This window comes from Anser anser (genome assembly GCF_964211835.1).
Source record: "Anser anser genome assembly, chromosome: 4".
Taxonomy (NCBI): Eukaryota; Metazoa; Chordata; class Aves; order Anseriformes; family Anatidae; genus Anser; species Anser anser.
Genome location: NC_139724.1, coordinates 33246825 through 33262369, shown reverse-complemented (window position 1 = coordinate 33262369; position 15545 = coordinate 33246825). Strand labels below are relative to the sequence as shown.

The following is a 15545-nucleotide window of genomic DNA, read 5'->3' as shown; positions in this document are numbered from 1 at the left end:
ATTTTACCTGGGTAAGAGCATGCTGTGATCTGATCACCTCTTAAAATAAATAAAAGTGAAGGGAACTGAAGGCACCTGTATTTACTTTTATTGGGTAGCCATTGAGTTTTTAGTGTGAAGGTTAAGTGTATTGTAGTTTTTATCTTCAGCTCTTCCACTGTGTCCATTGCACAATCAAAATGCAAATGTGTACTAGGGAGGAGAGTCCTATCACAAGGGGTGACATGTTATGTATGTACTTCCGATGTCCATGAGACGTCAAGAAGGGAAGTACCGGAATGACAACGAAGCAATAAAATACAATGCATTGGTTAAGGGAATTTGTTATTTAATTGAGATAACTTTAAAGTTTCAATTTCCATACATGTTGCTAGTGAACACTTTTTTTTTTTTTGCATCTACCATGCCTTTTCTGGACATAGAAATAACCTGCTTGACTTTTCAACTCAAACAGAAGCTTGTTACAGATTTCTGTTCTGGTGCTGAGAGGTATATTCCAAACCCTTCCAGGTGCACTCTCCAGTGAACTGAGAACTAACTTTTCTAGTTCTTGAATCCTGACTTAGAGGTAGCCTCTTTTTGAAGCCTGAGCTGAATTGTCTCAAGTGATCTTTCTGTGAAGTAATTGGGGGGTAGAAGTGCAGATTTAATCACAGCTGTGTGTGTTTACATGTTAGCTTGTAAACAAAACACAGAGGGCACAGGGTTAACAGATGTGATTATGTGTCAGTTTTTAGTGAAAAAATAGGGACTCAAAGTTGATGGTGTCTTACAGAAGTTGGAAGACATCAAAATAAAATATCAGCAAGAACAAACTGATGCGCCGATAGCGTTTGTGTTGTACATAGTCTAAAATAAGGGGTTTAAAACAGGTATGAGTACTGCAGGCTCTGAAGCCCTGACATCGGAAAGAAGTAATTGAGGCCGTCATCAGAGGTAGTGATTAACCTCTGCGCTGTTTTCGGGCTATGTGCATCTTTGAATCAGGATTGCAGTGAGTGGACTTCCTGTGCTGCATGTGGATGTACACAGCTCCTTCCTCGCGTGTTTCCTAAGAAGCACCTGCTCCCTTCGAGGAGTGCCATGTGTTGAAGAATTACACGTAGCAAACTTGATGATAAATTTCATAAACTGAATATGGCCCCTAGTGTACGGCAGTTGGGGCAGGGAAAACCCCAGTGTGCTCCAAATGTACAGCTTGAGACTTGCGGCATCTTGGGGAGCAACTTTAGAGATTAAAAATATGGGTCTGAAAAATGAGGGTTCAGTCCTTTGGAAACAAACTCTCACTCTCTTACAATTAATGTTCTTCTGCACGCATCCAGAGCTGATACCATAGTCCTCTGCAGGTCAGTGCCCATCCACTGCCTCTGCAGGTGGCAGGCAGTGAGGGACCAGGACCTGCCTCTGTGTGCTTATCATGCTGTTTAAGTGCCCAAACGTTCAACTCCCTTGTCAAGCACGCTGCAAGAGCGTGTCAGAGAGCGGTGAGCAATTCTCGTGTGTTAATGGGCTTTGCGGTACTGGCTGCTTAGTAAGGAGGGAAGGAGATAATGCTGCCGAGCTGTGTGTCACTGGAAGTGCGGAAGCACGGGTACGCAACAGCTCACGTGCTCAGCGTTACTGTAGGCATCATTCAGCAAGGTATGGAGGTCGGAGGCACGGGCAGTGTTTGTGCTTTCTGTCATCAGTGCTGGCAGCTGCTGCTCACCTCAGTGTTACGGCGACTGTCCTCGGTTTGCTGCAGCAGACAGGCACATGGCATCCCTGTGACCTTGCGGAGACAGCGTTGGGGTAGGGCTGAAGGAGCTGCGGTTCTGTTCTGGCTGTGTCGTGGCTTCTGTGTCTTCTGAATTCACGTGGTGGAATTAGTCTAGTTGCTGTAGTGTGTCAACAGTGAATTGTCACGGTAGTTTCAAGTGCCTAAATTCAAGAGTCGCTTAGGTCCAAATCTGAAGAAAACAGCATCTGTCCAAAGTGACGTCCCTGTGCGTGGACACAGACTGCTCTTGTGGCTCAGGTGCTCCCCTCCGCACAGTGGTGTAACGTCAGCAGGAGCTCTGAAGACTGACTGCAGCCGGTGTTGAGGGCACTCCCCAGAGACTGGTGGAGATGGGCGTCGTGCCTGCTGCAGAGAGTGATTATGAAATCACGAGCCAGTTGGCAAAAAGTTTTGTCTTGTAGGAGCTTACAGAACTGCATGCACTTTTAATTCCTCGCTCTGCAGTGCTATATCCACGCAATTTAGATACCCAGCTCAGGTTATTGAATCCCCATTCTGGAGGCTCAACACTAAACATCGTTATTATAACTGAAGTCTCTTGAGGTTTGAGTCTCACTCCTACAGCAAATGCCTTCCTTTTCATAAACAAGCCCTCACCAAACCCTTAGGAGATTAATTAACATGTTTCCTTAACTAAGAGCTTAATTTGCCGCTACGGTTTCGCGTAATTTGAGTCTCTTAAAAACAGGGGGTGTAGAGCAAAGTTTACACACCGGCTGCAAATTACTTTCCCCGTCCTTTGGAGGCGGTGCGGCGCAGCGGGCGCTCGCAGGCTGTGGCCTACCTGGTGCTGGAGGAGGCAGGAGGGTTTGTCGCCTGCTGAGGGAGCTGGCCTGGCTTCCTCGTCTGCTACCGTCCCCCCTTCCCCTCATGTGTGCACCGGCATCATGGGGAGTGGCCTTCTGTTATTTTAGGGAGTTTGATGGCTTGCAAAAGGGTCCAGGCAATTGCAGAGCCTGTGTGAGGGCTTTGTGAAGGGAGAAGGAAGATGGAAGGGGCAAACAGGATACGTCTCTTCCCCTCCTCCTGGCTGTGCCCTCTGTCTCTTTTGCCTATGCTAGCTCTAATGCTCATTCCACCTTCTTGAGAGCTGATTCAACCTGTTAATCCAGCAGGGAACAGACCCAGCAAAAAAGCAATGAGATGAGCACCAGTGCCAGCCTCGGGGAGGGAGCGGGCGAGGAGCGTGGCGGGAGGGTGAGATGGAGGGGGGCGTCCCTTCTGGGTGGCGGAAGGCTGCCGGGCTCGCTCGGGCGGCAGAAGTGCACCTTTCCTCAGGCACTGCGTGTGACTCAGAGAACAGAGCCCAGAATGATAAGTTCAGTCATGGTGTTCAGCATGTTGTAAAGTGAACTGGAAACTGAAGCAGGATGTTGTCTGTATCCTTCCTAATCTCCAACACCGAGCCCATGCCACCAGACTGTCCGTGCTTGCTGAAATTCGTGAACTATATCCCGCTGTGTGAAAACCCGTTATTCTCGTCCAGGAAATCCATGTAATGTTTTGTTTTCACTTGTCTGTCATAAGCTCACTTTGTCATGTTCCTGTTCCTCACTGACAATCTCACAGCAAGAAACTCCTGCTGCATTTCCACAGTGACTACAAATTTGGGGCTGAGATGAGGCCGTTTGTGTCTCCCAAAACGCTCCTCTGCATCTTTCCTGTTGATGAATATTTGTGTCAGATTTCCTCTTACCATCAGGAGCAGATTTCCTCTTACCATCATCACAACTTCACCATGGTATGCAAGCAAATTTCCCCTTCTCTTAACACAGCTGCATCTCAAACAGGGAATGTTTCAGTGGTAGATTAATATTGGTTAGCCGATACTGTTCTTACCCTCCAGGGTCTGCTCCTGCTGTAGATCTCAGAAGTACACCACCAGCTTGCAGATGATGGTGATGACTAGTGGGTTCAGGAGTGGGCCAGCTGTCCTTCCATAAGGGATCGAACTGTTTATGAAGGGGAGGTGGCAGGTGTGTGAGGCAGGGACGTTTGCATTTGCTGGCAAGCAAGTGCTGAGATGGTGCAAGGCATTTGAGCGGGTCGTAATATTTCCACAGCGAGGTAAACAGAAGTTTAATAGTGTTCTCTGGCAGGAGAGTTGAAGATGAGAGTGGAGAAAGCTCTCCTGAATGCACCTAAAGTAAATCATAAGGAACCGTAAGAGATTTTCTTTGGTATAGAAGATCCCAGTGAGCGGGGAGGGCCTGTTTTCAGTTCTTTGCTTCCCGAGTCAAGCAGTCAACGAATGTCACTGGTACACAGCATTTTAGTGTCTTTGTAGGTGGCAGAGATCTGGAACGTGCTGCGCTGGCAGCGGTACTGAAGGTGTGCGTGAATAGATGAGGGGAGCAGACTTTATGAAAAGCTGGGGTAGTGCTTGAAGGGTAAAAAGCAAGTGCCTGGAAGGAAATCATATACAGATAGCTTTCTGCAAGGACCAAACTGAATGAAAGCTCAGTGGGGAAGAGGAGTAGACACTGGGAATAGATGTTAAGGCTCTTTCTAAATCCGATATGCAACAGGGTACTACTGAATGTGAGGTGGAAGGTACCGTACTTTTGTGCAGAGAGTAGGAACGTGTGTTTATGGAATATCTGCCAGATTCCCCTTTTCTCCTCCTCACACTCCTGTCTGGAAACTCCATGAAGGTAGTTAAGTAATGACAGCTTTTTCAAATGCTGTTGATAATCTTAAAAATGACACCGGGCAAGGAATGACCAAAAACTGAGTCATGCGTTTTGATTGTGTGCTTGAACAAGAAAGGGGGAAAAACTAGAATACAGTCAGAGTGAAAACCATGTAAGGTCCCTGTACGTAAAAGAAGAACAGCTATGACATTTGTTTTATGTCATGCTGATAAGAGAAATGCAGCTTTATATGTTATCATCCCTTGTTTTTCTTCAGGGGCAAACATTAAAAAAATTCTCTAGTTTTATTTGAGGTTGTAATGTACATCTGAATTGTGCCACGGAAGCCAAAAGTTTACCCAGGAGATGGCCAGTCTTATTTTAATAGTTATCAACTGTGACTAAAAATGAGGTGTACTGGAGATTAACTATGAATACGCTTAAAAAACCCCAGACAACCCAAAAGCTAAAGTCACGATGGCAGAACTTACTTGACTTGAACCGGTAGAGAGAGATCAGAGAATTCGCAGTGACCGGAGCAATTAGGGACTGGAGCTGCAGTGTGAGAGGTCAGTGAGAGGTCCCTGCATTTGAAAACAGATTAGATAGTGCAGGAGAAAAGATAGCTGAACCTGTCCTATGTTAAGGGGCTTTCCCTTAATGATCTGTTGGGGCCTCTCAACTCCTAAGATAAGGAGAATAAACCATGGCCTGGCCTCTTATCTTTGCATATGCTAAAACTGAAGGGTTTCAGGCTAGCAGTCATCTAATTAAACCTAATACTCTGATATTTCCTGTGTTTCTTGGTCTTTACTGGTTTCAGGAGAGAGGAGATTCCCAGATTTTGGAAAACTTCAGAATCTGATTCACTTTTCTTCAGCAGATGAAGAGGCTGTCTTCTATGTGTATGCAGTAGTATGCTGCGGATAGCACATTAACCATACCTGTATTTTCCCTATCACCAGCTGACTGCAGGCTATCTCTTGACAATGCCGACTTTTTATTTATATATATATACTTCTAATTCTTATGCTGTCACAGAGGTCAAGACACCTTTCCACTTGCCAAAACCTCAAACATCATGTGAGTCCAACAGCAGTCCTGAACATCTGTGTGTACTGAGCTGATTTATTGTGGCACTGTTAACATGAAGCAATTCTCTTGTCCTTGTATACCTCATGACTTTTCTAGCTGTTGCCACCAAAATAGCTATGGTAAAACTTTAACCTTAAGGACAAGATTCTCTAGAACTGTGGCTAACATCTCAGGTTTGCAGTTGTATGTCATTGCAGTCAGAAAAAAGTAGCATGAAAAGAACTAACACTTCTAATTAAAATTAAGCTAGGGAAAAATTAAACTCTGCTTAATCTTTTTAAAACTTTTTCTCTGCTTAATCTCCAGAATTGTACACGTAAGATGATTTAGCAAATCATCTTTAAAGTACAGTGCGAGGGGGAGACTGTTGTTTTATTATGGGTTTCTGTTTTCATTCTAGACAAAGGAAACAGATTTGAAAATCATCTGTCTCAGGTTTTGATTCAAGATTGGCTGGCTTATCTTTCCATTTGATCAGCGTGGCTGTTAGTTTAGTTCATGTGAATGAAATCAGTATTGCATATTGACCTCTGCTTATAGAAAGCTCATCTTCATAGTTGCTGCGTAACCTCTGAAATACACGGATTTTGAAGTGTGTTGCTAACTAGCAGTGGGGACTTCAGACTCAGCACAACCTATTACTTAAGCAACATTTTATAGATACAGTGTTACGAAATAAGCAAGAAGAATGTTTTCATTTTGTAATGAAATAGAACTTTATTCCTTCCTTCTATAAATGTTGCTGTGTTTTTACAATTTGCTTGAGAAAAGATGTTGTGGGTGGTGTGTGTATTTCCCTGGTGAAAACTAGTTCTTTGATTGGAAATTATTTATTTTGCTTGTGATTTGGTGGCAAGTGCATACAACTGTTTGTAGCAGCTTACGGAATGATACCTGCGTTATGTGCTATTCTCTTACGTATTAGTAGATTAATCTCTCTTGTTCTCTCTCTCAGGTTTCCATTTTGGATGCAAAACGGAGTATGAACATTGGGATATTTCTCAAACAATTCAAAAAGTAAGATTTGATTTTTCTGTGCTGCTAGTGCAAGCTACAGATGTGTGCAATTCCTAATGATTTTCATTTGTCATCAAATGTATGGTATATTGTGCTCTGTTCTGATGGAATTTGCGGTTCTATACAAGCTTGTCATAAGTAACTACACTTCATAATCTGTTTACTAATGCTTAGTTTTGACAGCCATTATGACTTATCCCCAAACATTCAGATTTTGCTGCTGTTAGTTGAAGTGAGTTTTCAGGTGCAGTTCAAGGAAGCCCTTATATCTCGTGTAATACTGCATGAGATCTGCTTTTCATTGGCCCCCCTTCGTTAGAAAGAATTAATAGAAAGCTGAGGTGGGGTTTTGTTTGTTTGTTTTTGAGTAAACTGTTTCAATGCTATCTGTATTCACTCCTAATATTACCTTTTAGTAAAGGCATCACTCAAACTAATGTTAGAATAACGTTGCTGTAGACACAGATACAGATAACCTCATTATAATTCCTTTGGGTAACACAAGCGTGATGTTTTTTTCAATTTCTGTAACTATTCAGCCTACAAGCATTAGAAATGTGTATGTTCAATTGTTTTTTCAAGGTCTGCTGAATCCATCATTGAAGATATTTATCATGGAAGAAGTGAGCCCTATGGTTCTGAATTGCTGAATGAATTTCTTAAGTTGTTACCAGAAGCAGAGGAGGTAAATAATGGTTTTACATGCCGCTTATTTTTCTGCAGAGTTCTACTGTCTGGGATCCCAACATGAAGGGCTGTCAAAAAAAAAAAATAAAAAAAGGAGGTGGTGGTGGGGATCCAGAACCATCCTTAGGTCAGAGGATAGGAAACCCCTGAGTGCAAAGGTTTAATCTTCATTTTACGTGTGGTATTGAGATTGCAGCATAGTCGTTCCCTTCACATCAGGTAACTTCACCTACCTTAAATGTGCTTTTTAAAGAAAGTACTACTAAGGTATTTTTGATCTCTGATGTCCCTTATGAGCTTTTATCCCATAAACGTGCTACCAAGGAAAGGAACTGTCCTGTGTGCAGTGCAGAGAACTCTGCACTGCGGGTCAGGAAACTCTGAATCAAAGTATATCCTAATGCAAACAAATTGTTTCACTTCTTTGGCACCTGCCTCATACTTCCCTGTTGCAGTGCCTGCGAGCTGAGTATCGGCAGTCCTCTAGTACTCTCTTACCCCTTATGGTTTGCTGCCTTCGTGGTGCATCTGGGATCTGCTTGCCCCTTGTCCCAGGTCATTAGGTTCCAATGAGGGCAGAAAGGCTGCTCCTCTGTGCAGCACCCATAGAACTTGCTAACATTGTTCAGTTCTCCAAAGGAGACCTCACAGAGGGCACAGAATCGCCAGCAGCACCTTCTGCTCCATCTCTCTGCCCATGATATGACCTACGTGCAAGTGCTGCTTTCTCCCTTCCTGGTCCCACCCTTCAAGTCCAATCAGATGATTTAGGAGGTGAAGTTTCATCAACTGACCTGGAGCCCTGCTTAATGATGCACAGTTCCCTGTCTGCTCTTGTATTTGTACTGACCCATTAGCACATACTTGAGAGAAATGTATACCACAAACTTGACAGAATTACCATTGGAATTGCTTGAGTGTTTCACATCAAGGTGATGGCTGAAACTCAGGAAATTGCTAGTTAACGTCCACATAGAGATCAACTTCACCTCACATGCTTTACCACTTCAAGGTCATACCGTCCAAGCACTCTGTTTCCTCTGTGCAGCAGCAAATCTCAGATCCAGTCACTAGCAAAACACACATTATTTTTCTGTTGACTATTGAACCCTAAATTGAGCTTCTTTTACGGGGAATCTTGTTTAAAAAAAAAAAATGTTGTTAATTTTTTTTTAGAGTTTAGAGGATATCAGCAAGTTTTTTAGAGTTAGAGGATATCAGCAAGTTTAAATATAATATGAAAAAAAGTGGTGAAAATAGTTCTGGGGGCTCAAAGTGTTTCCCCTTCCCCCTTTTTTGAATTTCAGTGCAAATTCCTATATTTAAACAGAATTTAACTTTCTGGGATTTATCTCTCTGGTCAGGCAGAGAAAGCAGTGGAGTTTAAGTGACTCGTAGGTAACTATGTATTTGAGTACAGTAAGGTGAAAGAAAAGTTTTTTGTCTTTTTTTCCTCTTTCTGGTTTAGATCTTGGTTTTTATTTTAACACAAGTTGAAAATGTTTCAAAGGGCATACTGCTATGTGATATAAATGTTGTAATTCGACTAGAAGTCTAATGTGCATTGCTGAATTTTGTCTTTTGGAGCATGACGGTAGTCAAAATGCATCCTCGTGCTAACTATTGGTAGGCAACGTGTGGTTTCTGAACCCACAGGAGATGGTCCTCAGTACTCAGCTAGCCACGTTGTAGATAGATCCAGTTGGTGCTGCTCAAGGGTTGAGAGGTTTGTTTATTTCCAGCTTGGTGATTTGACAACAGGCCTACCCATCAAGATAGTGGGGCCAGAACACTTAAGAAGTGCTTTTAAGGAACTGTTCCAGAAATTAATGGAAGAGATTTTGTGATGTAGAGCAGTATTAGAAATTATGGGACATCACATGTTAGATTTGTTCCTGTTCCCAAGGGAAGGCAGGGAAGAAGCTTGTTGTCCGTGTGAAAATACTTGTATTTTATTTAATGAATTCCATGCTTCAGAGATCTCTGTACTCATGGTCAGGAAAAGGAAAGACCTCCTTTCCCCATTGTCATTCTCCCTGTAATTGTTTCATTTCTTGGAGCTTTCACTGCTTCCTGGGAATGGGAAGCTCTGTACAGTACCACAGCTATAGCTGGGGTGGGACGGGGAGAATATGTTGAGTGTGTGTGTTGGTGCTGCTGTAATGGAAAAGTGTTTCGGTGCCTTCACGTCCTCATTCTTCAAGTGCTCAAAGAGTGAGCGAGTCCAATAACTCGTTTGCTACTTGTAGCTCCTAGAATATTAGTGCAGTAAAGAAAATCCATTTCTTTAGGAACCTTAGAGCTTTTGTTGTTTGTCTTTCTCAGCGCTTTTTTTTTTCTAAATGTGTGTTCATTGTTCTCTTTGTATGTCCTGTTCTTTTTTGTTAGTTTATCGTCTGCCTCCTAGTCTGAATACTTGCCTCCTGGAATACAGATTCATGGTTTACTAAGGGGAAGGCATCAGAACCATACAAACATACAAATAATCTGAAGTCACTAGAGATATCAGATGAACGGGTGCTATTTCTTCTGGTGTTCCCTATTTGGTTTAATAGTCCCTAATTGCTTTTTGATCTAGTGGTCATAGCACGTGACATAGCTTTGGCAAGGTGTCATCATGTTGTCCTACTGCTGTCATGTCCCTGCAGAATGTTGTGCCTGTTCTCAGCAAGGTATCCCTGGGATTACCCTTGGACACTTCCCATCCTTTTAAAGACCAGCTTTGTTGTTGTAGGGGTTGAGAATTACCCTGAGAAGAGACCTAGGTGGTTAGCTCCTAAAAAGTTAGTCGTTGTTCAGTTACGTGTTCTGTCTTGGCTGTCCTTTTGCAGTTCCCCTTTGTCTGTCCTTCATTTCGGCAGCTCAGCTATTTGCAGTCACATTTCCCAGTAGCACAGTTGTCTTGCAGGTTGGAATGAGGTCCAAGCACCCCGTGCCAGGCGTATACTCCACCCTGATAGCTGCGTGTTTGGAGATGTCTTCTTCTTTCTTTTATATGGTACCATAAACCTTTAGTCCGTCAAAATGAAAGCAGGGTGGGAGGAACACCATTCCTGGTTGCAGCTGTAGGAAGGGCAACTCTGGACCGCCTCACTCCTTCATTATGACCAACAACCTTTACAGTTTATCTGGTGTGGATAAACACTGGCTTTATACTCTAATCTTATCTAGAGGTGTTATGATATATAGTCACATTACCTCAACATTCTCCTAGTCACTGCTTTGACGTATGCGACACATTTTACACCGTTTCAGTCCATATTATCTCGGACATCTGAGACAGGCATTCCAGAGTCTTTGAGATGGAACAGCTTTTTGGGAATGGAAGCTAAATACTCAGGCTAACAAATAGGTTTACCATCTGCTGTCTTTAGGATTATTCTTTTTGCATTACTGTATTGTGTCAACTCTTTACGTGCAGAAATAGGTGTCAGTACTAGTAATTTTCTAGCTTTTCTTCCAGCTATGAAAGCTGTTGGGATTGTTGTGTGTAAATGGCAAGTACCGTCTCTCTGCTGGGTGGTTTTTTTTTCAATCTGAATAAGACCATTGTTGAAATATTGGCACTGCTGTGAAGGCTTCTTGTCACACTGAAAATGTTTAGGTATTCTCAAATGTTTAATTTGAAAAACTTGACAAGTTCTTGAAACTGGCAAACCTAGAGCTTGCTGCAGTGTTTCACTCAACAGTTCAGGGCTGTGAGTGGCACCAGAGTAGCCGTAGTAGAGTGGATTTAAAAAAAAAAAAAAGAAACAGGAGAAGGTATAAACATTTCTAAATACGTTAACAGGTAAGATAGGTTTTCTGACTGTGTAAGCCTTATTATAAGTCCTGCTGTTTGTGCCTTACAGTGATTAGCAGTTCTGTAAGAGGAAGAGATGCCTATTTGCAACCTCCTTTGCTTAACCCCTCTTGCAGCTCATGTTGATTTCCAAGGAGCCTTTGTTGTGACTGAAGCAATGGCCTTCTCTGATACATCACTTCTGAACAGATTCCTAGCTAAGTTTCTTAACTGCATCCTGTTAAAACAGCTGACAACTGTTACTTACTTGTTATTCCTGTCCAAAGCAGGGAAGCTTTTAACTGCTTGTATGTGCACATCGTCGCGCTGTTCAGCAGGCCCCGACTGGTAGAAGTTGTGAGAGTCCAGTTTTTAATGAGCTAGAATAGCTAGAATTTGTTTTTTAAATATATACAGAAGAGAGCGTATCATACTACTAATCAGCTCACCCACACACATGCACGCCCAGGTTATCAACACAGTGTCTTCCTTCACAATCTCTCAAGCCCGTCCTTTGCTCTTATACTGTTTTAAAACCCTAGTCATCTGTCACCTGCTTTACTGGAATTGTTTCTGTCTATCAGCTCTACCCTTTTCAAACCATGTTTGTATAGTAACTGTCCCCTCCTTCCTTCAGTCAGCGCTCTGTATAGCTGATGGTTTTCATCTTCTGCTTCCTTTTTTTCACCCCTTACGTTAGCTACAGGTTTTTCTCCTTTTCTGTTTACCATTAGCTGATAGAGGTTTGCCACTACCAAGCATGTGCCCCATGGTATCTCACCACCTAATACATTAAATGCTTTCCCATACGCCCTCGTGATTTGACTTCATTGTGATCCATTTTAGGGTTTTGGTGTTTTTCAGTTGTGTTGTTCTCTAGTGCCCTGTGTGTTTGCAATGTTATGGAAATATTTAAAAACAAACAAACAAAAAACCCACCACACACACAAACAACAGAGAAATGTTTACTCCTCAGGACTGTTGCACCTGGCTTTACTTATTTATTTGTAATACGGGGAATATTTGACTTAGTTGATTGGCACGTGGCAAAGCACTTAGAGGCATATATGAGGATGAGTGGTGTACTGATGTATACTCTTCTTCAGAGATCCTGGATTTCTATTTAGGAGTGCAGCATATCTGTTCTATGCCCCAGTAAAATCCCAGTACTTGTTAATAAGTACTGCTGGTAGCCTAGAAATGTCTGAGAACCTGAGTGGCAGGAATGCAGTAGCTCTCCTATCTGTGAGGAATGATATTTACAATAGTCATATTTAGTCCAAGTGTTCACAAATCAAATAAAAGATCAGGCTTTCTGTGTTTCATAACTGAAGCAAATTATTTATGTGAGAACCTCCAGTATCTAAAATCTGATGTAGTGTGCATGGGCATGCATGGACAGTGCAAATGCATATTCCATATACAAATATGATGAAAAAATTAAATTAGTAACTCTGTGCCCAATTTGAGTAATACAGAACTGAGCATACAATACAATTGTGCTGTCTTGCATGTATGCATTACGCTGCTGTATCTTGTTACATGCTGTTGTGGAAAAGATTTTGTTATGCTTGGAGAGAGGAGGTCAAGGCTGGAAATGTTTGAGTTATTCATTGTGATTTTAAAATAAACCACTTTTTTTTTTAAGCTCTTTTGTGTTCTCAGACTAATTATAAACCTATCTATTGTATCTTCTCACATGATTAATAGCAACCATTGTTGTCAATGCCCATAGTTTCTTTGCAATTCCTGGCTGCGTTTGGTGTTTTGGTTGGACTCCCACTTGTAGGAGCGCTGGAGGTTGTTGGTTCTCGTTAGCAAGACTTAGGCAACGTGGCTGTAGAGAGAAGAGGCCTCTCCCATGGGCTTTTGAGTAGCCCTGGAACATGTAGGGGCAGCCATCCAAAACTTTTGAGCTTTGGTGTATAGAAGCTGTTAGTTCAGTTTATAGGGAGTGTCAAATAAGTAACTTTTATTTTTGCTTCGTGATGGGAGAAAGGGACTTTTTCAATCGTGAATTGTGTAATAAAGAGGGAATGCACAACCAAGTGTTGTTGTAACTTCGTTGAGGTGTTGTCCTTAGCCATTCCCCAGAGTATTTCTAGTTTTAAGACAGAGTTAACATGGGATTCAGTCTCCTGTCTGGAAAACTTAAACACATAAAGAAAACCAGGCTATGCGGTGCAGAATTCTAGGACAAAAGGGACCTCGTAACTCTTCCATGTTTGTGTTTTGGTGGAGTGGGTCACTATCCTCTACCTTGCTTGGGTTTGGGGCTTGTCAGGGAAGATTCTTTGTTATTCCTTATAAAGGTAGTTTTGGACATGTAGGGCAAAGACAGTGGTGTTTAAGATGGCTGATGTGGGATGGAAAAAGCGTAACCAGGCTGTGAGCACATCTTTATTTTAAGGATCATTACACAGACTCTCTTTTGGGCTGGCAACTGCCCCAAATTTTTGCATTGTGACATTCACAACCCATCTTATCCATCAGAAGGCAGCCAGGTGAATGTCTTCTGTTTTGCTTGTACAGGAAAATTCCTCTGGGTGAATTCTGGGGTTTTGACACCCTTGTGCCACTTCAGGCATTTTTCCCGGTACAGGGTGGGAGAAAGTGGATTTCATCCAGCGTCCACAAAAGGTTTTGAAACGTTCGACTCTCGGGGAAGCAAAGTTCACATTAACACTCCACATAGGTAACATTGATTCTACTTATAGCACTGCATTTAAATGTAGTACAGGCAGCATAAGTTAATATTTGTGTGAGTATCTCAGGCTTTTTTCTTTCTACTTTTTGTGCATTTAAATTTTAAAATTGCATCTTTCTTTAAATGCCTGTGGTTACGTGATCTTCATCTTGGTGATTTGTGGGTGGCAGTGGTGTGCTTCTTTTGGTTTTTTTTTTTTTTTGTTGTGTCCCGTCCCCCCCCCCCCCAAAAATCTGAATGCCTGTGTCCTTTATAGCCAAACTGGTATTTGCAATATACTAAAATGAAGTTGGAGATTTTGCAGGTTTTGTTGTTTAGAAAGTAGACCGCTATGTTTTGGGAAGGTTAAAGAACCACCTGCAAAGTCTGTCTGAAATATTTACTATCTCCCACCCCCCACTTCATAATGTAGGGGAAAAAAAGTGTTTATTTGGGTTTTTTTTCTAGCTTGTTTTAACACCTTAGAAATATCAGGAATGTCAAGTCTGGTCTTTCCTGTTTTTTGTTGGCAGACTTCTTGAATGACTCTGTAAATTAGGAGTTTTCTCAGGCCTCAAATAAATGGTATGCAATTTATCTTTAGAAGGAGCTTTTGTCTCAATATTGTGAGTTAAATGGCAGGTTAGGAAATTGTGTTAGGTAGCCTGAATAAAAATTGCTTTTTTGATTGGAATTCTCTTTCTGTCATAAGTTTTTTTTTATTGGTTTGTTTTGTTGTTGGTTTGAAATTTGAAAAGGAAGTTTTGTTATTCTGGGTTTAATTTCCAATTTTTGTTTTCTCTTTGCTAATGTGCTCTCAACACTTTTGTATTTTATGGTATGGAAAAGAAAGAATAGGAATAAAGCGGAACAAAGCGATTTAAAAATCCTTTTATTCTGCTAGTGCAGAATTTATTTTAAATCCCTGATTTATCATAACTTGTGTTGTCTTTCACTATAAATCAGTATTACTCTTTTTTTTTTACAATGTGAAATAAAAAAAAAAAGCCACAAACAGCAACAACATAAAAGAAAAAAAAAACACAACAGAACTCATGGATATCTTGCTAAATCCTGGCAGCCTGAAAACTGTTGATGTCCTGATGGAGTGTCTCTCTTTCCAGGATATCTTAACAAGCTTCCTAAAACTGAAAAGCAGCTGTGTAAGTGTGGTTATGAATGGGCCTTAAGTGTAATGTCATAAAAAGGAAGGCTGATGGGTAGTGTGTAAATGAGTGGAAATGTACAACTGATACTGGATATGAACTTGTTGGTTGAATGAAGAAATAGCATAATTGTGAGTGAGCTCTGCTTTTGGACACAATTGCTGTGTTGGGAAATGTGGAAGAAATTCCAGTTATACTTAAGTATATGTGCATGTATTTTCCACTTCTTCTGTATAAACATATACTAAGTATGTGGGCAGATCAGTGGCTTGCAGATCATGCAAATATATGGATTTTGGTGGAGCTGGGAAGGAAGATTGACAAAATGAATGCAGCGATAGTTCCTTTACACGTAAACGCTGTCTCAAAATACTGACCACAAATAACTTCAAAATGCAACCTTGCATTTATCTTTAAACTATTTCATATGAATGAAAAAAAAATAAACTCAAGAGCATTAGGTTTTACCCCTTAAGAGAGTTTTAGAGGAAACAATTGAAGCAAGTATCTGGAAAAAAAAAAAAACACGCAGATTTTAGCTGCATTGTGCCAGAGACTTAGGCAGTCTTACGCTGAAAATGCTGAACACAGTTAACTTTAAACTACACCCAATACTTTAGGTTATGCCCAAGTGCGTTTCGTAGTTGAAGAGTTGAGGATCATTTTTCAGATCATCACTTAAGCAGCTGTTTCCTGG

At 41.6% G+C, this 15545-nt stretch overlaps 1 protein-coding gene across 3 annotated transcripts in view; it reads left to right on the top strand.

The window, feature by feature from the left end:
• Positions 1-15545, top strand: part of FHDC1 (FH2 domain containing 1) — a 40728-nt gene that overhangs the window by 4272 nt on the left and 20911 nt on the right. For all 3 annotated transcript variants that reach the window (XM_083834428.1, XM_083834430.1, XM_083834429.1), the window contains exons 3-4: positions 6467-6528; positions 7111-7213. In XM_083834428.1, the coding sequence (XP_083690554.1) occupies positions 6467-6528; positions 7111-7213 (165 nt within the window). The remainder of the gene's footprint in view (positions 1-6466; positions 6529-7110; positions 7214-15545) is intronic.